The following is a 23,577-nucleotide window of genomic DNA, read 5'->3' on the forward strand; positions in this document are numbered from 1 at the left end:
TTATTTCCTCAATTTTATTTTGAATTACAAAGACAAAGAGCTTAGCATACCCAGGCTATTTTTTTAATGCTAGTCAACTCGCAGTCAATATGAAACTTGACTCCTACCTTGAACTTATGTTCCCTTTTTCCCCCTTTTTTTTTTTTTAAAGTAGTGGGAAGTGAATGTCTCCCTTCTTGGGAGTACTTCCCAGAGCACTGCTGAATAGTTGTTAAGCCACTGCAATACTTTCCAGTGATACAGAAAGTGGGATCTTGCATAAGGTCCTCTGAGCCCTTTTTCTAGCAGTTTCCAGTCTCTTTCTGTGAGCCTGCTAGAGAGACCACAAATCAATCCTCTCCCCTTTTTCACTGGGCTTGAGCCAGAAGCAGAATTATAAATAGATTTACTGCTGAACAAATCAGCAAAGTTTTGAATATTTATTTTTCATACTTTATTTTTACATTTTTCATTATTTAGGTCACCTAAGGAAAGCATTTGCTAGTGTTGCAAACTGACACTAAGCAGAGTGATGTGGCTGTACAACTCTACTTCTCATTTTTATTCTAGCTCCTCTGCAGAGTAATGGTACATGCACACTCTTCAGTTCCTGCGCATGATGTGTGGCCAGCTTCAGTCAATGCAGTTGACTTGCACTCACAGACTGGTTGGTTGTGCATAGATAAGTATTCTTTTCTGCGTAGTTAAGTATCCTGTATACTTTGTGAAAGCATTAGCACTATATTCTCTCTATGCTGCTGCAGGAAAGCAAAATTCAAGTCCAGTCCTTGCTTTCATAGTGCATGTACATCTTCATGCACTCCTAGAAGATGGTGTTTTTCTTGGGACTTACAAAGTAAGCCTTCCTTGCAGCACTGAAACCTGCAGCAAAGTACCTTTTGCAAAGAAAAGGCGAAACAGTGAGGTGGATTCTGTAAGGTAATGACAGAAGTCCTCTGAATGGAGCTATCTGCTGGCACAAGAGAAATTCTTTTCGCAAGAGACCTCAGCAGTCATAGGAGTATTTGACCATTTCTGTTATGTTGAGAGGCAAAGCTACTTCTCGTGCATTTCAGATCAAAGCATTCTTTTTCCTACTCTGGACATGGCAGGCTTTTGCTTTTGTTTTTTAACATTGATCTGAAGAATAATCACTTCCAGAATGAAGTCCAGCTCGATGTCTCTTTTAAGTTCTCCTGGTTATACTGCTAATGTGATCTTACCTACCATAAAATTTAACAAAAATCTAAGTTCTGTTTGAAGTAAGACAGAGGTTAACTGTATGGATCAGATGTAATGTTCCTCTATTGTTTTACTACCATCTTTTTCTGTTATCTTTTGTCAAGTACTAGGGAAATACCAGCATGAAGTTAGCTATTACTAATGATATATATATATAATGATAGATACTAATGAAAGACTAGATCCTATGTGAAGTCCTTGAAAATTCCAGTTATCAGAAGCTTTGGCTTCAGTGATCTTGAAAAGTCACCCCAGGATCCTGGGTACTAGTTTTTTTGCATAGCAAAATCCAGGCCACAGGTAGTTCACCTAATATTTTAGAGACTGGCATGCATCCTAAGACAGGGTTTACTTCTGCGAGAGTGTGTTTAAATTCTGAGAATTTTGTAGTAGAAAGTGGAACACTGAAAAATTTAGCAGACTTTTTAGAAAAAAAGCTTGCTCCAGGGAGAGCCTGCAGCTAGGTTTCCTGTTTATTTCTAGCTATTTAAAAATCATTATTTCTGATTTTTTGGAACTTAGTTTGGTAGTAAGGTTGTTCTTGAATCTTTTGGGTTTATCAGTCTCGCCTCTTGGGGAAGTTCCTTTATTTTGCATTCTTTAAGTTAACCTCTGGAAATCATCACTTGAAGATCAGTCATTTCATACTATATTCTGCAAAAGTGAGCAGTACCTAAGCCTTGTTTCATATTTTTGACCAACATCTGTACTATTTGTCATCTTCATTGGTTGATTTTGCTGCAGTGGTAGGTAAATTTGAAATTGATTGCTGCCAAATTTGTTTTGTGTATAAATGAATAAATGCAGAGATGATAGAAGGTAATGGAAAAGCTTCCAAAGAGCATAAGAAGGTGCAGCCCATTTATGACATACTAATGATTTAGTACCAGTATGACCTGAACCTTTTTGGGGCAACTGCTCAGCTAGAGTATTAGGCCTTCCTTGAGATCTCAGAAGCTGTCTGCCACTTGGGATTCACTTTTTACATGAGGATGATGTATCTTGCCCCTGTTTTAAGGGCTAGATATTAAGCTTAGGAGGGGAAAGAAAGCATTTACTAATTTAAAAACTCAGCACTGAATGTATCTCTAGTCCTTCAAGGCCTAACTGTAAACGGGGCTTTTGAAAGTAAGAGAAGCTATTTAGAAAGGATGAGAAATTTTTACTTTTTAAAAATTTCTTACTGAAGAGGGAGAGCAAATGGGTACACAGCTAAGCTGTCAGCTTCTGCTTCCAAATAGATAGGCTGCTGTGCTTTGATTTAAGGCCTTGTCTGTGTGTAATTGTTTCTGCTTTATAGTAGTATCCTGGTATTGTGAAAGCAGCATACTTCCTCCACTTAAAATCCTTGCATTCTTACAGTATTTGTATTTCGATATGTTTTCATTACAATTCAGGAACTGGTATGTACCAATACAGTCTCTAAAACACTTTTGCACTGGTATAGCTGTATCTATACTAAGGTTCATAGCCATCAGTCATTTTAAGAAGAAGCAAAAGAAAATTGGGTCCTTTACTAAGTAGACCAGTAAAACTCTTAAGTGTAGCCCAGCCTTTCTATTGTGCCTCCATACAGACCAGTATACAATGAGAACCAAGTTCATCGTACTGAATTGCACTTCATGTCCTCTTAAATGAGAATAAAGCAGCTTCTCCACTTACTGTGAATGCTGCATAAATGCCTACTTGGATATAAAATCTGTGAGGTTTATTTCTATTTCAGAATTAAATATATTTGGTTTTCTTGAGAATCTCTCTTGTTCCATGTATAAGTTCTTGCAGATTGTGGTTTTTCAGGCTATACTTAGCTTTAAGAGTTCTTTCTCCCTCTTCTCCCCAATTACAGTAGCGTTCTCTCCAATTGTGAATTTGGTACTACAGTACTTCATTGATTTCTGTCCTCTGATAGTTTGTCCTTGTATGTGGTTTTGCTCAGCATGAAGTCTGTGTCTTTGAAGCTGATGAATTCTTCATGGAGGCCACATGCACCAAGTTGTTCACAAGGGTAGGAGGTGTGATGGTGGGGGAAGGGGTCACGACAGGCATTGCAAATATTCTGCAGTAGGCTTTTGCATTAATTCTACTTATATGAAATGTATTAGTAGCTCCTGCTGAAATGTGATATTAACATTTTTGCTATGTGCAAGTGGATGATTGGATTGTCTGACATTTGAAAATTCCTATTTATTACAGCTCTCAAGTTCACAAGCTGCTGTTTGACTAGAGTACATGGGTGGATGTATCCTGTTTGTATTTCTAATGGAGTATTTCATCCTAATGTACAAAATTACACATGAAAATAACTTTAATCTTTAGCACAATCTTTAGGCTTTTTTTTTTTATCAAGGTAGATGTTGTCTGTATGACCTTAAAAAAATCCTTATCTCGTAAAAGAAAATAAATGCCTTTAGTCACATTATGAGGGAAAATGGTTCTGTTTCCTTGATCGTACTCGACACAACATCTTTGAAATTAATCTTGAGAAGTTCTCTGATTGATCTGGCTTTTTCTAGGTCACTGAGCTATATTTCCAAAGTGTTTATACAATCTATTGGAATCAATAAACAATTTAAACTGATGTAACTGCGGAATGTTTGCAAGTCCCAGGGAAAATTGAAAGTATGACAAAGAATACAGCTGTAGAAGTTTATTCCGTTTATCAGGACAAACAGTCATTGAAATGAAATTACTTTCCTTTCAACATTGCAATATGATAGTGACACCTTAATCACATAAGTAAGTAGCTAGTCATTTTAAAAACTCGTTATTGGTGATTTTGGGCAAATGGAATCCCTTTATTTATACTTTAAGAAGCTGTGCTCTAAAGCCTGTTTTATAAAATATTTCCAATAGGAGAGTTAGAGTATCATAAAACGGTTTCACTTCAGATTATGGTTGTTACATCTCAGGCATGATTTTATATTAGTTTGAGTTTTGGCTGGTATAAATATTAACATTATTACTTTAAATGTGGATTAGACTCTATAGTTATTACTAAAAGTAGACAATAACAATACTAGAAAAATTAATTAAAAAGAAGCTGATACTGTTTTTAATCACAGTGAAGTTTTTTTTCATTTTTTTTTCCTTTTTTTTATCCCTTTTTTTCCCTTTTTTTTTTTTGTTGTACATTAAGTTGGGGGGGGGGGGGGTGTGAGTGGGTAATATTTCTTATACCACAGCGCACACTAGTGGATTGATCAATAAAATCACCTGAAGAAAGAAATCTAATAGTTCTTGAATTAAGTACTTAAATCTTCTTCTTCTTGCAGACATAGCCATGTATTTTCTAAATGAATACAATAGCAAGCTGGGTTTTCTTTTTTCCAAAAGTAAAGACATTTATCTCCAAGGATATTTGTAAATTTAAGATTAATAACAATGATCTGAAATCTTACATACGAATTTCATAAAATTTATTTCCCAAAGGCAATCTATTCCAACTTCTCTTCTCAGTGCCAGCAACCTGGATGTTGGAAGAACAGCAGCTGCTGTATAAATAAGAGAAAATGCCATGACTTCATGGGTCTATCTTTTATTTGTCAAATGGGAAATGACTCACTGCATCTAGGATGCAGATTTTTAAACATGCATTTTGGACGTTCTTTAATATTAGTAAATATTTGTAAATGCTAATGGGAAGTCAGAAGATGATAGTACCACTCCAGCCCCTTTCCTTTACCTCCCTTCTTTTAAAAAAAACGGGTTTTTTCAAAACACCGCTAGTGATAGAGTGCATGCATTGTAATGCAGTGCATCAGACTGGATTTGACTGTGTTAGGGAAATTAATGTTCCTGCCTGCTTAAGGGACTTAGACTTCTATTTCTTTAAAGGCAATGATTTCCTTCCCTAACAAAATTCACTAACCATTTTGTTTTCTTTTAGGAAACGTTGTGTGAGATCTTTTAGTGCAACAGATCGTTAGATTCTAGTATGCAAAAGAATTGAACAGTATGGATTTACCATACATGCTGTTTGGTTTGAAATTAATTGTAAATGTTTGGGATGCTAATATGAATGTTATAGCCAGCTTTGTGAAAATTCTTGCCTGTAATGATCCAAAGGTAAACAATGTTAAATGTCATTAGAAATTTGGAACATACACCCCTATAGATTATATGATTCATTCTTCCAACAGTGTGTCATTTCTTGGCACCCTTTCTTGAAGAAAAATAGAAGCATTCAGAAATAGATGCTTTGATTTAAGGAAACTCATAAACAGGCTGAAAATATTGGGGCTCTTTAGAACAGAGAGAGATATTTTGGAAAGGTAAGCAGTAATAAGTGAGTCCAAATAAGTTGATTAGATACAAGAAAATAGAAGAAAGTTATTCAAAAGCAGAGAACTGGTCACTTTCTACTTATATTTCTTTCTGTCTCTGGTAATAGAAGGAATGATCCAAAAGATTGCAAAGTGCTCCCAGCCCTGCCTGTAACCTTCAAGGCAGCCTGGCACTTCCCATTTTCAGGATCCTGCTTCCATTATTTTTAACGTTGCCAAGTTACTTGTTTTGGACTGAAGCTTTCTATGTGTACCTGGTTTGTTCTTTTTGGAAGGAGCTGTACAGTTCTTTAGCTGTATTGAAATTTCTGGAAGTTTGATGAAGGTGAACTAAGCCAGGCACGATCAGATTGGGGATTCCAGAGAATGGATAATGCAGGGAATGTGATAAATCGGAGAGAAGAATGCAGAAGGGCTTGCAGTCTCAGTCCCACAAACCCATCCAGAGCCCAGCGTAGAATCTCAGGGTTCAGAGTCATGATGTTTCTCCACTGCATCAAATTTGTGAAGCCAACTATCAAAGCATGTTGCTGTTTCTTGTGCTCCTAATCCACCCGGAGTATGGCAGCCCAGTATTGCTGTTGGCTGTTGTTCCATTAGCTCAAATTGCAGTGGTATGGCTTGCCAGCTCGCAGTTTGCCTGGTGACCCGTATTTGTATTAGCATGATACCACATCATGAGTTTTTATTTTCTTGGTGCAAAGTCAGGTTCTCAGAGCAGAGGTTAGGAAACATTGAAATGAAGATGCACAGTCTTGATTTGGTGCCCTGTTTCTATCCACTGTGATGAGATTGTGTAAGTAAACATTTCATAACTTTTCCCCAATAATTTCCTCCTTATGGTGATTTCTGCCAGCTTCTGAACTTGCTGAGGATGAGGGGTTATTTTTAGTAAAGTGGAAAAAAAGTGCTGCAAAACATAAAAGGGTAAAATCCAAAAGTAGCTGTTGGTTTTAAGTCACTCATATCAGGCAAGCTACCTGTTTTTTAATGTAAAAAAGCAACTTAAAACGCAGTTCCATCTTGCGAAATAAAGATGGTGAATTTGCATTTTTTTAACTCCGTGGACTTTCCAATTGGCACGCAATGGGGTTATCTTCCTGTTGATTTATTCCAGTGAAAAGAATTTCATGTGTGTAATACTTCCTTTAAAAGGAGGAAAATGAAACCTGATCACTGGGAATAGAATAACTGTAGAGCTTTTCTACTCTGTAGTGACAATACAAACATCATGGAAATATTACTCAAGTTACAAAATCATCATCATCTCTGTTTCGCATCTTCTGTTGATATTGTGGATGCATACTGTTTATGCACTGCTTTGAAATGTTTCTTTACTTGTACCCCAGAGGAGAAAAAGAATTAGATCTAAACATTGTGTATGTTCCAAATAGAAGGAAGTAATGCATGCTTCGTAATTTAAAAAAAAAAAAAATCTGAGTCAACAGCATGTTTGAGCCTTTCAACAAGAAAATATTTCTTCTGTTTGTTTTTCCTCTTCCTCTTGCAGATTTAGCTCTGGTTGGCCTTCACCAGCAAATGGAGATGAAATCCATAAAAGAGTGAAAAATATTTTAAGGACACACAGTGCTAGACAGCGCCTAATATTTGTAAGTTTGACTGCAAACGAAATCCTTTCTTTTCTCCAAGGTGGCTGAGGAAGAGAACTGTGCCAGCAGTCTTGGATTTATTATAATGTTGTCCTTTGAGGCAGCCTTGATTGCAGAAATATGGATTCAGTATATAAGCTGAACTGTTTCACACCGATTTCAGTAGCCTCCTTATGTGTAGCCTTTATGGACAGCTGGTGTAGGTAACCCTCTCATGGGGTATTGAGGACAATTACGTTTTTTTATATCTGGTTCTCCACTTCCAATTTAAGCACAAAATATGTTACAGATCTGTAGAACATCGAGGCTTAAAATGTTGTGCAGCTGCACATCAGCAGCTGCTTGTGTCCAGCTGTTTGTAGAGCTAATATTATTCTTCAGATGTGTGCTTTTTTCCCTTAATTACCTGGCTTTCAGTGAACAGAGCTCTTTATCTAATGAGATTATGCCCAGGACCAGAATATTTTGTCCTTGAGTCTGATGGAATTTTGAAGCGTGGTTTTAGACTGATAAAAAGTTTTGCTATTGCGATTTTGAGAAACCCACCTGTGGCACAGGATCTCCCTGGCCAAAGCATTGTACAAACTGAATAATAAGGTGGTTCATCTGCAAAGAACTTAGGGTCTTAAGTGTGAGGTGAGGTAAAAGAAAGATAAGGTAAAAGGATGTAAGGATGAGAGGTAGGTAAGGTTAAGATTAGGAGCTCTGATGAAATTATTATTTTTGTCTGACAGTCTTAACACACAAATGTTATTGATCAGTTAGAAGAAACGCGAGTGTCTAAAAGTGGAGAAAGACATCTTTTTTGCTTCAGTTTCTCCTCTTAGAAAAAGGAGTGTTGACAGAAATCTGCTTTTGAATGTTGCTGCAATTTTAAGTTACTACTGTCCCCAACTGTCCACCTTTCCCCTCTGACGTGGTTTACTGTATCAGTGGGAAGCGTGATAAGGAGTGAGAGCCCTGGCCTCCTCACCTCACACTTCAGCACAGAAACGGCAGGCGTAACACTAGTGCGCTGGCATATGAGCTGTGCTGGTTGGGATGCGGTGACTCCACTGACTACAGTAAACCCATGGCAGAGGGCTGGGGCAGAAGTGAAGGTTGTTGTCTCAGTCCATTGCTGCAGGATGTACTGAAGAATATGTGTCTTAGCTCTGAAGTCTCGATTTATTTGTTTGTTTGTTTGTTTGTTTCCCCAGATTTAGCCATCCTGGGCAGCTCCCTGTGTTGCCTGCATGCTCTCTTAATCTGATTATTTTCTCATTTCTGTTCAATTTTCATTTTTAGCTTAGTCGTGCTTTTTATTTTAAGCTCAGAAAAACCTTCTCTCATGCATGCTGAGACCGTTTGATCTAGTTCATGCTGTACCTTCCTGAGTTTGTATACGAATGTTATGATCTTGTGAGCTACTGCCTCTCAAATAGAAGATGCCCATCACATTTTTCTGTGTTTCAGCCACTCCAAAATAGGTACAAATCATGTCAAATGCTTCTCTGATGTTTCAATGAACCTAAGATAACAAATTGGATTTCATGACGGTCCAGCACCTACATGTAATGAAAGTTTGTACAGCCTGAACTATCTCCAGTGGTCCTTGACTACTCTCCTTGAACAGTAGACCATGACTTTACGATAAAAGATTTACTAGTTTGTTAGGAGAGCTGGATGGCTGGTTATACGGCCTCTCCATATAGTCATAAAGACTATTAAATATAATAATAGATAAAGGAGAATTGGATCATTTTCTTCCTGTTTACTTATTTTACTTACACAATCGAAAACATTCTACTCTAGAATGACTTACACATATGCTGGTATTCACTTGCTACTGCAATATTGCACAAATGCACACAAATTTACAAGCATGGTGTTAGATTCTTGAAGCATGGTGCTTTCTGTTGGCTTTCTGTTAGCACACCTTGTCACTTCCAGTATCAAACACTTGCTGAATACTCACAGGGATTAATCATCAGAGATGATGCTTTTCTATTTCCTCTCCTGCTGGAAAACCTCATGTTTCTGCCCTAAAAAAATCCAGATATCAGGGTATTGGGTAAGATTTTTTTTTTTTTGAGTCCTTAATTACCAACCTGGTCAGAACAATGCTGGAAAAGGACCATTTTTCTCACTCCATTTTCTTCCACTGAGCAAGAGGTATGGGAGGATGTTACAGAGAAGTCTCACGGTGTTTGATAACCATGTACAGCTAACTTGTGAAAGCTGTGCTAACAGCAGCTGACCTGCTTAGAAAAAAAAAAAAATCAGGTCTGCTTGCAGTGAGTACTGTAAAATACACCAGGATTGGTTGTGCTTCCCCAGATGGCCCAAAATCTAGGCTGCATTGTTTTGCAGTGGATGGATGAGGTAAACGGGTCATCTTGAATGTGAGGGAATAGCAAAGCAAGTGCACTGGCAATGTGGTGAGTAGATTTTGGCTCCAGTCTGGATCGCCTTCCAAACTTTGAAAGGTTAAAAAGTATCTCTTATTCTTTTTCATTCCAAGAGCCTAATGCTAAATAACCATTCCCAGAAGCATCCAGCTGTGTTTTCCAAAATTTCGTTTCCATAGTGCTCTGTAAAAATAATGTGACTGGAGCTCTGCTGCAGATTCCTTAGGGTGTCCACTGTAGCTTTCTGCTGTGACATTCTGACAGTATCGTAATGTTTCCATCTTTTTTTTCCTTTCCAGAACAGAATTTGCCTCTGGCAAATGCTGCAGAGTTTTATTTACCACTGTACCCCATTTCCTCTTCAGTGCTTTGTAGTCTGAGACTGCTGAAGGAAGAGAGTTCTCCTGTTTACAAACACACTTATTACCTTGTATTTCACCACAATAAATCGTGTTAGATTTTTCCTCATCCGTATGCCTGCCATTCAGCTTGCTCTGCATATTATTGCCATCTACCACTATATTTACTGTCGTTTCTCCCAGTTTTGTGTTACCAGCAAGTGTGATTATTTTTACTGCACAGTCTTTTTTTCCAGTTATTTCCTCTATACCATGAAAGATGATTTTGTTTACTAATCCTTAGAGCAATTGGCTTCTGCTAAAAGTGTCACTCAATATCACCTCTTAAGTAGCATCTTTGCTCTTCAGAGTAGAGTGAACATGGTTGTATGAGGTGGAATTTCTACCATCCTGTCTCAGGTGAGCAACTGGCTCCCTTCACATGAGGTGTTTTGTTTCTTACTTACCTAAGAGGGCAAATATGGCTTAATTAATGTCTAGAATGCATTTGGAAGGTAAGACTGCTTTCTAGCGACTCCTAAGAATACCACTGAAGGGTCATTAAGTGTATCCTAGATATTTTTTAAAGTTGGGTAAGCATGTTCTCAGCCCCGTATATGGAATCAAAGTATTCAGATGTGTAGAACACTTCTGTCTGGTAAAATGCATTAAATGGATAACTATAGCTCATTATAAAAGCTAATAAATAATAACTTTTAGGTTCTTTTTCCCCTCTTCTGCAAGAAACAAAAGTAAGGCAGTGAGCAGTAGGTTTCATAGCATTTAACCAACGTGTTTGTTGGGGATTATTGAAGCTTGTGCTGTCTTCATAGTTCTTTAGATCTACACTGTCTAGAAATTCTTTCCAGTTTATTACCTGAAAATTATTAGCTGAGTTGTACTGAACTTAATTAAAAGTGTTCATAAATGGCATTTGGCTCATTATACTTTGTCCCTTTCTCCCCCAAGAAATGTAAGCACTTTAATAGTCTTCTACTAAATGGAAAGAAAGTATTTTTGAAATGAGATCATTGTAATCAGAAACCAATGTAATGAGAATTTGATTTCTGTTTTTATAGGATGAGAGTAACGCATTAAAAGGAGACTTGACTAAGACAAGAGAATCTTCACAAAAAGCACCCTTATCCATGAGCGAACTGCAGAGCAGGTATGGAGTTTTTCTCTGACCAAGACAGAACAGTCATACTCATGATATTGCCCTTTAAATTTAGCTAAAAATTTCTCTTCCTATTTTGAGCTGTGTCATATCTTGCACTGGGAAAAGGCTTCTGTAGGAGTTAGTCCTACCAAGCTTTTTCAGATAAAAGCAAAATACAGTTAACTATCATTATGCCTTTTATGCTGTTTGGCACTGTGTCAGTATAGTCTTCATAAAATGCTGATTTTGGAACTGGACTTGGTCATAAAAATGATCCTTGGGCAGTAGTTTTTGGATTTTCTCAACCAGAGAGTCCCTTTTAAAAATAACCAATTGGTTATTTTTTCTTAGAACTATGGGAGTGCAAAAATAAATTGAAGTTTCTTTAGTAATATGGTTTGGGGCTGTTTTGTTGTTTGTTTGTTTTTTTTCCAAAACACATATTTGGAAAAGAGAAGCATCTTAAAAAACACAGCAAATATATATGCTATGGTTTAGTGATTCAGCATGCCGTATTTCAGAAGACATCTTGAAAACCTGAGATTTTGAAAACTTGGTTTATGTAGGTTAATTATTGTGTGTACTCCTCACATATATGACTAGGGTTTAATTTGAATATTTTACTTAAAAGACACCAATTGTATTGATTTTGACAACTTCTGTAGTAGAAGTTGCCAATATTGATGTTCTGTATGTATGCACACAGTATTTTGTAGAATGTTTTGGGTACTTGTTGGAGGAAAGATAGTAAGTAATGTAAAACATTTTGGGGGTTGTATGGCTTTTCTGTTTTTCTTTATATTAACAGAGAAGTCCTAGAACTATGGTGCTAAATCTGAGAGGTCTTGACATTAGGAAAAAAAAGGTTTTAGTTTGATCATTAAACGTGATGCAATATTTTGTAACAAATGCTTTCCGAATCACCACTGTATACTACTGAAAGGAGGGTAGTTCAATACAGGTATCATAGTGAATTTCTACTTGCAGTTAGCAAGCTCTAAAAAGTTCATTTATTATTTGTTGTCTTTTTTTGAAATTCCTGTAATTTGTAGTCACTTCTGCACAAGGGATCTAGTTAGTCTTAGACTTTCACATGTATGTGAAGTTGCTACTAAAGTTGTTAGTATTTCTATACCTGTGCTCACTCCTGTATTCTGCGTGTAGCCTTTTTGCTCCTTTATCCTTTGTCCTGACAGTTGCTGCAATTAAATTGTGTAGGATGTGTTTGTGAGAGAGAAAGTGCAAGTTTTTGTTTTGAGGCAGCTTTGGGACTTTGAGATTGATGCTGAAACTGCAGACCATGAAAAAAGAAGAAACAAATCCTAATACTACAGAATCAAGAAGTGATGGGCTATGAAATGTGGCACTCAAGTTGGGAAAGGACTGCTCCTTGGGTTTAGAGGCCAGCAGCACTAGTCCTATTCGCTGAAGGGCGAGACATGAAAGGACTCAAGCACAGTCTGATTGCTCAGTGTTTGCCACAGTTCTCATAAACAGGATACAAAGACAGAGACAGGGTTCATAGAAGGACGCGGTACTGTCGACCAAATGTTGGCAGTAAAGTAGATGATTGAAAACCACTGGGAGTAAGGAAAAGGTCCGTGTTTTGTGAAATATTTAGTATATGATTCACTCAGAAAAGAACTTCTGGGACTCCTAAAGGAGACATATGAGGGAACGAAAGCATATGACAGGTATTTCAGAGCAGGGAGTTGCGTGCAGAAATCCTGCTGTTAATATGATTTGTGAGTGTAATTCCCAGATTGCTTAGCTCAGGTTGTCAGCTGGTTTCCAGTTGAAACAGGAGAGGGACTCTTCCCTAGCTTGGCTGTATCTTTGTCCACACCAGTGCTGAGTATCTCATGTGCAAGGACTGGCTAATGGCAATACATACACACACATCCCCCCCAAAAAAAACAGAAGAGAAAATGAAGCTTATGTGTTGGGGTTTTTTTAAGTCTTTGTCAGTACCAGAATAAGGAACTTGTGAAAGTTACTATTGTTTTTTGAGTCTTTACTGCAGTTAAGGTCATTGGATTTTGAGTGTCTCTGTGTAGATTAAGCTTTTAGTAGAAGAAAAGGCAAGCACAAGGCTGACTGCAGGAAGTGGATTCCAAGGAAAGGAGTGTCAGAGCTATTTGTTGTAGAGTTACAAGTGCTGCTCCTAGTGCTGTGCTTATTTGTTGGCCTGAGAATTCTCCATCAGAAGTGAGGTAACACGAACTGCAGAAAGGAGGAGGTAAAACTTCAGTTGTTGGTGGGTCCCCAGGGTATTGACTTGTCTGTATTTAACGCAGACGTGTATAACTTTTCTATTGATTTTGCTGTTTGGTAGGTTGGTTTCTTTGTGTCCAAACTGTAAAGCACAGTTCGCCCTCTCCAGGATGATAAAGAGGTTTAAATTTTCTTCATGCTGCTGACTGACTTCAAATGTTGGAGCTTTTTTGAAAAAGTATGAAGGTGGCCTTCCTCCCCTTTTAATATTGGAACCACATAAAGATCTTGTTGTTGTTTTAGGTGGTGTAGATTGGCATCACCATAATATTTGAATATAAGAAGTCTAAAAGCAAAAGCTATTCCTTCTTTTGTTTCCCATGGGACAGTGGAAGCTTAGAAATGTGAATTTAGAAAACGAATCCTACATATTCCTCTTCTTCCCTCACCATTTTCCTTTCTTAAAGTGAAAACCTCGTGTTTTGATGAAGCTAGCTAGAAGTATATTTGCGAGTTCTTTAACATAAGGTTTCTTTCAATTTTGTCAATTTTATCAGTTGTTTACTGATATGAACTTGAGGACAAAGTTTTAAGTACTGGTTTGACCATTCTAGAATAACAAATGATATGTATATAAGAAAATGTAAAGCTTCCCTGTGAAATGTAATCCATTTCCTAAGTGAAGATGGTCACCGTAAGCTTCACATTTCCAGTTTCATTTCCCAGACTGAGAACATTTACGAAAGGCTGAAGATAACTCAGTCCTAATTTTGAAGTGTCTTAAGTGCCTAAATCTCTGAGCAGATGTCACCTCAGTAGTCATTTTTTGCTTATGATTTTTGAGCTACTCGTTTCATGCTTTATTACAGGAAAATGGCTCATTTCATTATATGACACAAGCTTTTGTTTTGAAAGTTTCAAGAGAAGGCAAGTAGTCATGAAGCTTAGATATACATAATTCAGATGCATCAGTGTTTCATAATGATTTTCAGGGAATAAATTTCACTTCATAGATCTAGGAAATAATTTCTCAAAGCAACTGAAATATGAGACGGTATTTGTGTTTACTTTTAAAACCGTGACACAGAAGATGGGGTGGGGAGGGAACACTCGTTTGCCACTATATCATAATGTATTTGGTAGAATACTTAATCCAAGATGCTTCCGATAGAGCACTTTACAGCTGCAACCACAGTAATTTAATATACCTCTGATAGATTGTCTTCATATTGAAATAGCTGCTTGTGGTTACATTTTGACCTTCAAAGGACACACAAATCCTACTGTGCTGCTCTTGCATAGGCTTAGTGCCTAGTAACACTGCCTATCAAAACACAGCAAAATTACTGCATGCTCTTTGAAAATTAATTCTCTATTTGGGAGGTATTAACAAGTGCAGTCAGATAAGTGGGGGAGAATTTGTGTGAATGAATAACATGGGGCTCCCATTTCTTAGAAGTAGCTGCAGTGCAGTTTTTTTAACAATTTGTGAAAGGTAATCAGTGATTAGCAAGTTCTACGTTTGGAATTCTGCTGGTTTTGTGCTTCTTCTTGCTCTTGCTTATCTTGATTTGATCATTATTTCTTTTCTTCTTTCTGTTGACAGTTCACCAGTGCAGCAGAACACTACCGTTCACTTGGATAATGGTGAATATTGGTCTAGTCGTGCAGCTGTATACAAAGGGAAGCCTCACAGAGTGATCTTTGAACAGAGTCTCGAGAAAATATACAGAAACATGTACCGAAAAGCTTCTGGGACTGTTTCGGACCAAAAAACGCACTCCTGATAGCAGTTCACCTGGAAATGCGCAGTACACAGTGTTCATATTTTTAATGGAACCTATTTTTATGTAACAAATATTTGTACTCTATTTTTAAGGTGTAATTACGGTTGGGCAGGGTTTTGGGGAAATGGGGTTTTGCCCTGGGTTGCCAAAAGGAAACTATTAACATCCCCCTGCCCCACCCCACCTCCCCAACCGCAACTAAGTCCCTGCACAGTTAATCAAGGTGGTTGTCACGGTTGCTCCTTTGAGACTATGAAAAGATAGTCATTTGAAGACTAATAGTTCTGCTGGACATTCCTGTCTGACATCAACTCAGATGTCAGCTGCAGCCAATTCTTATTAAATAATTAAAGCTATTTAGTAACATAAACAGAATTGGTTGAAGAAGCAATATGTCCTAGTGTTCAGAGAGGGGGTCTGAAGAGGAAGGTGAATGTGAGTGTTGATTTAAGTGTCCCATCTGGGACAAAGGGAATTGTTTTCTAGAAAATTGCCTTTGGATCATTTATTTTTGAGATGGGCAGAAACTCTGGTACTGACCTATAAACATGCTTTCAAAGTGCTTTCAAGCACCTTTAGTCACAAATTTTCTAATACTGTGAAATGTTAAAAGAAACCCACCCAGCCCAGCAGCCTTTTTATCAGCAGAAAGGTCGTCTTCACACACCCTATGCGTTTGGAAGATTCCAGGTTCTCTTGAATACAGCCATGACATTTGCCAATATATTTGTAATTTTAAAAAATATGAATAAGAAAGGAGTCTGGAGGGGGAAAGACTGGAGCTAGTCCGAAAGCTCCTCGTATACCCTGTACAGGCCTTCTGAAGTTCCTGCATCACAATCCCACCTAATTTGGAGCCTGTCCTTCCCAGTCTGCTGGGATCCTGTTGGCAGAAATCACATCGTTTTCACTAAAGGCCACCAAATGTTCATCAGCAGTTCGATGCTTTCCCCGGGGATGGAACCTTTTCAGCCTTGCATTGAACAGATCCCACATTAGCAGACCGGGGCAAATTGCCCATCTATTGAAAAGTGGAATGTTTTAAAAGGGCAAGAGTGTCCATCTCCTGCTTCCTTTCAGAATGGGGGGAAAAAACAAATGCCTGTTATGGCTCCTTCCCTGACTGAGCGAACAGATTCAGTTACACCAATGCCTTTTTACCTGTTATGATTGGATAAAGGATAAAGCTAGGAGTACAGATGGCAGAACATATGACTGTAACCTGCCAGCATGCCTAGATAAACAAAAAGTTGGTCTACTCTGCTTTGCATCCTTTAATGCTGAGACAACATAATTGATTTGAGAAAGCAGTTGGTGAGCAATTATGCTAGTGGGAAAGCACGTTGAAAGGCTGTGTGCTTCTGTTTCAGGAAGGGGGACTCTCAGAGGAAGTGTCTTGCATATAGACATTTCTATTCCTTGTAACTGTTAAACCAGTTGACGTGGATTAACACTGATAACTTCCTGTCCCTGATGCCATTTAGCACATTAGTGCTTTCAAAGGGCATTAGTTGCACAGTCTTATGCTATGGGTAAGTGTTGAGCCACTCTATGAAGTAGTAGAAGTGAAGAAGTAAAACTTACCCAAGCTGTGCTGCTGAAGGCATGGTGGCCATGGAGTATTGTGCTAACAGTACCTTGTATTCATTCATTAGCCTATTCCTGTGACCCCGTGTTAGTCCATAAAGGAATAGTTTCTTTATCCTTGCTGCTCAGGAAAGTAGGTATATTCAAATGGGTCCTAAATAGGCAGGGCACATTCTGAGAGACACTTTCCAAGCTTTTGGTTTAAAATGAAGCTACTGAAACCTGAAGGTTGCTGCGGTTTCCTATATGTGTTTGAGCCATAAGATTTACTGTTCTTCTCATGGTATCCTACAGTTTTCATTCAATATTCTGTGTTTTCCCTCCCCAGTGTCATAGCTTGGTAAAAGTTACAGTCTGCTAAAGATTGGCTGCTCCCCTTTGGCCTAATCTGGTTCTGTGACATAGAAGTACTGTTCAATTTTTTTTTTTTTCCCTCCCCAGCAATCCAGCAGATTTTAGTTCTTGTTTGTTCAATGGGTAGAAGACCTGAATGCTGGGGCTTTGGGTTTTTTGTATGGATGAGTAAGGACACAAGTTGCCATGAATTCAAGACTCAAGGAGGGGATGAGGGAAGGTTGGAGGCCACTCTGAAAAAACAGGGTAATGTTTTTGAGGGATCCAGAGGAATGGCTGGGGTATACCTGTTTTATTCCCCTAGCTAAAGAAAGGAAGCATATGGAATATGGCAACCTTCAGTTTTTCATCAAAGACGAAAAATCTTTCATCAAAGGTGAAAACTGGATGGGAGGAAAAAAAAAGTGTCATATACTGAATTTTGACCAGTATGAATATTCTTATTGTAGCCTTTGTATGCAGCATAACAACAAATGAAGCAGATAGACTATGAGTGTCTTTGGCCCTGCTCCAGCTGCGAGGGGAGATGGTGTGTATAATGTCTTTCTGAATCAGCTGCTGCAGGATATGTGTTTCTCTCTTGGGTCAGAGTCATTCCACAGCTTACATGCTGTGATACAGCAAAGAGTGTTGTCTTCCAAGCACTGTGCTGGAAATCCGGTTTGGTTAATGGAAACTTTTCTATGAAATGTGACTTAAGACCCAAATTACTCTGATCTGTCCATAAAATCTGCAAGCCACTTCGTTTTCAGAAGCTTTTGGCCCCTTCCCTGTTTGCTCAGCTAACCCTCCTATTAATATGCATACAGCTCAAGCGTACTGAGTACTGCTGCTCCTTTGCTACTGCAGTATGTGATAAGTATAGGTTCAGGCAGGGAACCAACATAGTAATAAACTGTAATTGTTTAGTGCACCTTGCTTTCTAATACAATTTAAATCCCTTCTATCAAATGCAAATTTCTAGGGTCCTGAGTGGGGCTTTAAATAGAATTTTCGATGCTCGTTCCTTATCTTTTGCCATCCACAAAGTGGTCTGTTAGTGACAGTGGGATGGCATAATTCCACCCCCGTCATTTTACCTCCTAAAGGAAAGCTGCCTACTCAAATCTAGAAATAATGGGCTAGATTAGGAGCAAATTAGTGTTTTTCTGTAGAGTCTGTCTCTTTCTCTTGCCCTCCCCAAGTTGTTATAACCCATGAGTATTCTCACCAAATGCTATTCAGCATCCAGCGTAGCTTGCAGTATGCAATCAGTGCAGTATTTTAATCACTTTCATTTTAATAAGTCAGAGTCTGCTTCCTACTTGCTCCCTTCCCTCTTTCCTACAAATAACTTGGTATAGTTTAGGATCGTAGGGTGGATTTAGACAAACTACCTGCCTGTGTTCAGTAGAAATGCAAATCCTTTGCTGAGTAGTAGTTGCTTTGGAAATCACTCAGTCATTGACCCGTTGTGGATTAAAGGCAAAAATGTCAAACTCTTTAATGATTTGCCTTATCTATGTTTTCAACTAAAAGAAGGGAAACTTAAATTGGTCCACTGGGGACAAGAGGCATAGGGATGGCTAGTGTAATGGGAACAGGTAGGAGCAGCTTTGTGAGATAGATGAGCAGCAGTGTTTATACCCCAAATCTGAGCAGCTTGGAAGATGATGAGGGCTGTTCTTTAGATTGTGCATCACGTGTTTGAATTTTACTATTACTTCGGAGGCTGCCAAAACAGTGAAGGGAGAAAGAAATCTATCTATAGGTGTTGGGAATCTATTTTTTGGGTAAAATTACAGAATATTTAGCTCTACTCAGTATTAAATAGTCTGTTCCAAACTCCCTCTCATTGTTACCTCAGCTGTAAAATGGGGAGTTTGTGCTCTGTTGAAGCTTAATTAAATGACTGTGAAGTGCTTTGGGATCCTGAGGTGAATGTTACAGAAATTATTTCGTGGAAGACTGGCTGAAAAGTCCCATCTCATCTCCAGGTTACTAAAAAGGCTTTATTTTAATTTTCCTAGGTTTATTATGTTTTAATCAGACAATTATTAAGCAAGTCTTAATCTTATCAAGATAGAAACCTATTAAATCTAAGAGGCAGCTGAAAAAGATAATGAACTGCTTTACTACGTGTGCTTTTAGGAGCTAATCTTTACAGTGGGTATCCTACTCAGCTTCTGTCTCCTGAATGATCCAGGCTCATCGTACTTATACTGATTGATATCTTCTTTTTTTTTTTAATACAAATTATTTTTTTGTCATCCTCATGTCTTAGTGCTTTCTGCTATGTGTACTAATCAGCACTATTAACATCTATCACATCATTTGTTCTCATCGTCTCCCTAGGAGCAAGGGGTGCAATGGTGTGTGCAACTTGACAGTGGAAAAGTTTGTGTGGTATGCCATAGGTTTGTCAGAGAAAGTAAGTTGGAAGGAATCTCTGCCTTTTCAGTCTGTGTGCAAGGAATAGCTTATTATATAGTTCTGCTCTTCCTAATTTTTAATCTTGAAAGTGTTTTCTAAAACACTGAACTATGCAACAAAATTCTTAGCCTTTTGGCAGCAGTCACTTAACTGTATAAATCTTGTAACATGGAATCTCTGGGTCATAGGAAAGCCTACCATGATGTTAATTACTTCAGTGGTTATGGAGTGATCATTATCAGGATGCTGAGAGTATCTCAGGAGATTTGTTTAGTAGTCAAGGAATTTGGGGAAACTTTCAAATCAATGCAACTTAGCTTCTTGGTTCCAGTGAAAACAATTGAAGCTAAGAGGGAACAGCTCTTCTGTGGGTGATCTTAATGAGCTACCTCACTGACAGAAATGATGTCTGGTTTAGGTGATGGTCTCTGGTAGCAGCAGAGAACCAGTCTTTGCCCAGTTCCTTTCAACAAATAAACCAGTGTTGTGGGAAGTGATCAAGAACACCTAATATTCCTGTTTCTGTTACACAGTGAACTATTAAGCACAAGCCCCATTGATTGCATTGGTTTCTACTGCTTTCTCCATGGAATTCAAAACATCATCAACCAAAGCCCTTAAAAGATGAGGCTGTAGCTCCTTTTGTTAACAATGTTGGCTTGCCAAAGACATGCAGTTTGTTCCCTGTTTGTCTTCAGTGTGAAATTCTCTGAAGTGCAGTGATAATTTGTCTGGATGGCAACATGAAGGAACTGCAGTCTTTCTCTTTGCTTGATCAGTGTGGAGATTGTGCGTTTTCTTCGTGTGTATTTCCATTCAATTCTGGGTGGTTGCTTCTGACCTAGCAGAGAACTCTCTGCAGTCTAAGAAGTGGTGATCTGAGCTGCCTTCTCACCTCTTCAGGGAAAGGAGTTTGCTGCTGCAAAACAACATCCCTCTTGGTTCATAAGAATTTACTGATCCTGAGGATACAGCACAAAAATTTTGTTCTGTGGTGAGGCATTTGTTTAACCCTGTAGAGCTGATGCCACTGAATGAACAGAGCTTCACACAAAGTGGGGGTGGGCGGCTGAAAGCAGGGGTCGACTTTGAGAGTGGTTTGATGCGTGGCATGCCATGAATTATGCATTTGTATACCGTGCATTATCAGTGTATAAAATAACCTGTGAAACTTGTAAGTAACAAAAGCACCATTTACATCGCTGAATGGTGGCAAATTCTAATGCTTGTATTTGTATTGCTACACTGACTTGAATTTTTGAATGTTTAGCTAATTGTGTTGTTACTGAGGCTATAGTTGTATGAACTGTTCCATTCAGTACTCCAGTAGTAAACATTTGCTAAGAGGTTGCTTTCCCTGCCTGCCTTGTTTTCACCACAGTCATCTAGTGTTTACATACATTTTAGCCTCTGTGCCATTTTTGAAGGCTTTATTTGTCTCATTTATGTTTTTGGTTTGGATAATACTTAAATATGAAATCCATCTGGGAAACATATTGTATATTCACATTGAGGGGTAAAACCAGTTTTTAATTAAAATTTTATACAGCACTTGTATTTCACTTTGTCCTGTTTTATTATGAAACACTTCAATCTTCTTCCTAAAACACATATGTCTTGTGCGTTTCAAGATGTTCCTTGTTGCTCATGCAGAACCAGTTTCTGAGCTCTGTCAGCAGAGTGCCATATGTTCTGGGGTTCATTTAGCTTCTCTGGTGTTTGTGTAGGCAGCATATTGGATGTAATGCAGCTAAGCTCTGCTCCATTCTTTTCTTTGTAAACTTGTCAAAAGATGAAAAAAGCAGGGAGAAGAAAGCACTGAATAATGCTCGAGTGATTTGAATTATCAGTAAGTTATGGTAACTTGTCCAATCAAAATTGAGGTTTCTCATGTACTTGAGTATTTTCCTTAATTGTGGCTTGCGCATAGCCTATAAAGTGATGCATCCCTCAGTGCTACCCGGTATTACACCCAAAATGAGTGCTGAAGATTGAGATATAACCCAAGCCATTCGGAAATGACAACCATTAAGTGCTCTTAATTTTGCATTGATCTGCTATTTTAAATTTTTTAAAAAAGTGTGTAATAGAAGATGGGCATGTGAAGGGATTGTCCTCCTCTTTGTTGTCTTCTGGCTTTGTGGAAAATAACTTTCCGCTGTTTAAATGCCTGGTACTGAACAGAGAAATCCCAAGACTGATGGTGCCCTCCTGTTTAAAAAAAAAAAACCAGTCATTTTTCTTACCAATCCATTCCTGTTTCTTCCCTGCCCCCCATAATCTTGACCATGAACCAGTAGGTACCATCAGTCTTTAATATACCGCCGTTTATTGATAGTAGCCATATATTGTCAGATACTGATCTTATCTGCCGAAAGCTTTTCAGAACTGTCTCGGTGACTGTGACAGAGGACCAAAGTATTTCTGTGATTCTGTAACTAGAGCTTAAAAAAAGGAAAAGAAGGAATAAGAAACTAGCAAAAAAGTAATACATATTAAACTGTTTCCCTTTGCTCTGAGGTATGAGGCTGGAGGGAAAGGGCTTGACTAGCTGCTTGATACGAGTGTGTGGAGGAGTGGGGAGGGAAACTTGGAGTTCTGACCTAAGATCGGTCAGAAATAACCAGCCGGAGCGACATGAGTGTAAACCTGGTTGAAGTGACAGGCAGCTCAGCTCCTGGGACTCTATTTACGTATGTTTAAAATAAACAAAAAAAGCTGCCTTTGTTCCCCAGGAAAATATATTTACTTGGCATTCAGCTCATGTATAAGCTGGAACTTCTTTCGTGGAAGATGTAGAAACAAAGCAACTGACATTTCTGCTTTGATGTGAGGCTGAAGCTTTGATTTGATTTTGAAATATGAAAGTAAACTGAAACTACCTCCCATTTAAAGGTGGGTTTTTTTAATGACCTTAAAAAGTTTTGAGAAGTTTTTTTTCCCCTCCCCTTAGGGACTAGAAGAAATTATAACAGTAATCTTACTTATAGCTGTAAGTCTACAGAGACAGTGGCTGTAGGTTAATGAAAAATTGACACTGCTACTTGCCTGTGCTTCCAGCAGAATTTTTTTTCTTCAAACTGATGTGAACTATTGCACTGCGTGAGTTGGTTATGAGTCTCACATATTAAATTGAATGCTTCTTTTGTGGAAGCTACAGGAGCAAGTCGCAGCTGAATGTTTTGAGCAACCTTCCTGTTTTGAACAAATGCAGCAAAAATTATGGATTTCTTAAAGTGGCTACACTGGTCCTTCCCCACACATACTCAGAACTAAAGCCTGCTTTGTTTGTCAGTCTAAACCAGAAAGTGGGCAGAGGAATTGTCTCCGATCATCTCCATCCCAGCACTGAATCTGGAGTGCTGCCAACCCAACCTCATAGCAGTCCAGTAAGAGACCACAGCGTAGAGCGGTAACTCAGTGTTGCAAGTGCAGTTGCCCTTACGTTTTGCATGCGCGTGTGCTGTTATGCACTCTTACGCACGCTCCCCTGTGCGTGGCACTGGGACCCCTCAGGGGACACCCTGTGCCTCACAGAGCGTTGTTCAAGTGCCCTCTCCAGGAGCGCTTGCAGTGGCTTTTGGGACAGCTTCTTTCTCATTCCTGGGAATCATGCATAGAAATGGCATGAACTCAGCAGCTCAGGCTGACTTTCGTTTGTACTCTGGCGACTTAATATCTCTGTCTGTTGTCCTTGGCATGGTGGTGCCATCTGGTCGTGCTTGGACAGCTTATCTATAATATTGCACTGCATGATATTTCAGTTTTTGCTTATGAAATCTTGGGCTGTGCTTGAATGGCACACTGATACCTTGATGCCAGCCTTTGACCAGATGGCACATGCTTAAATAACATCCCCTCATGTACTGTGATGGAGATGGATACACAGAGGTGTTGGAAATTGCATTTGAGACAAGAGGAGGGAAGGCATGAAGATGGCATCAGGTATTATATGGGATCTCAGGTCAGGAATTAAAGAACCATTGGAAGTCCACAGACTTCCCTGCTCCCCTTGAAGGACTTTAAACCTATAACAGACTGTGAAGAGTGCCCAGTTTTTGGGTTGGGGGGCTGCTCTGGGGCAGAAGCAGTCTCCATCTCTCCTGTAGGAGTTTCAAGACTCACTGAGTCACAGAAAAGAGGAGAAAATGCATGTCCGAGGGTCAGGGTACACTTGGGAAAAGGCAGCGTTGTGTGCAGTGGAATTTGGGGCAATGATGGG

General features: G+C 38.7%; 1 protein-coding gene across 2 annotated transcripts in view; it reads left to right on the forward strand.

Moving 5' to 3' along the window:
* Window positions 1-20,904, forward strand: part of SPATA6 (spermatogenesis associated 6) — a 46,032-nt gene extending 25,128 nt beyond the window's left edge. For both annotated transcript variants that reach the window (XM_072867331.1, XM_072867332.1), the window contains exons 11-13: window positions 7,015-7,114; window positions 10,922-11,010; window positions 14,822-20,904. In XM_072867331.1, coding sequence (XP_072723432.1) covers window positions 7,015-7,114; window positions 10,922-11,010; window positions 14,822-15,002 — 370 coding nt within the window. In that variant the 3' untranslated portion in view covers window positions 15,003-20,904. The remainder of the gene's footprint in view (window positions 1-7,014; window positions 7,115-10,921; window positions 11,011-14,821) is intronic.
* Window positions 20,905-23,577: the final 2,673 nt, after the last annotated feature.

Source organism: Ciconia boyciana, chromosome 7, assembly GCF_034638445.1.
Source record: "Ciconia boyciana chromosome 7, ASM3463844v1, whole genome shotgun sequence".
In the NCBI taxonomy this organism is placed as follows: Eukaryota; Metazoa; Chordata; class Aves; order Ciconiiformes; family Ciconiidae; genus Ciconia; species Ciconia boyciana.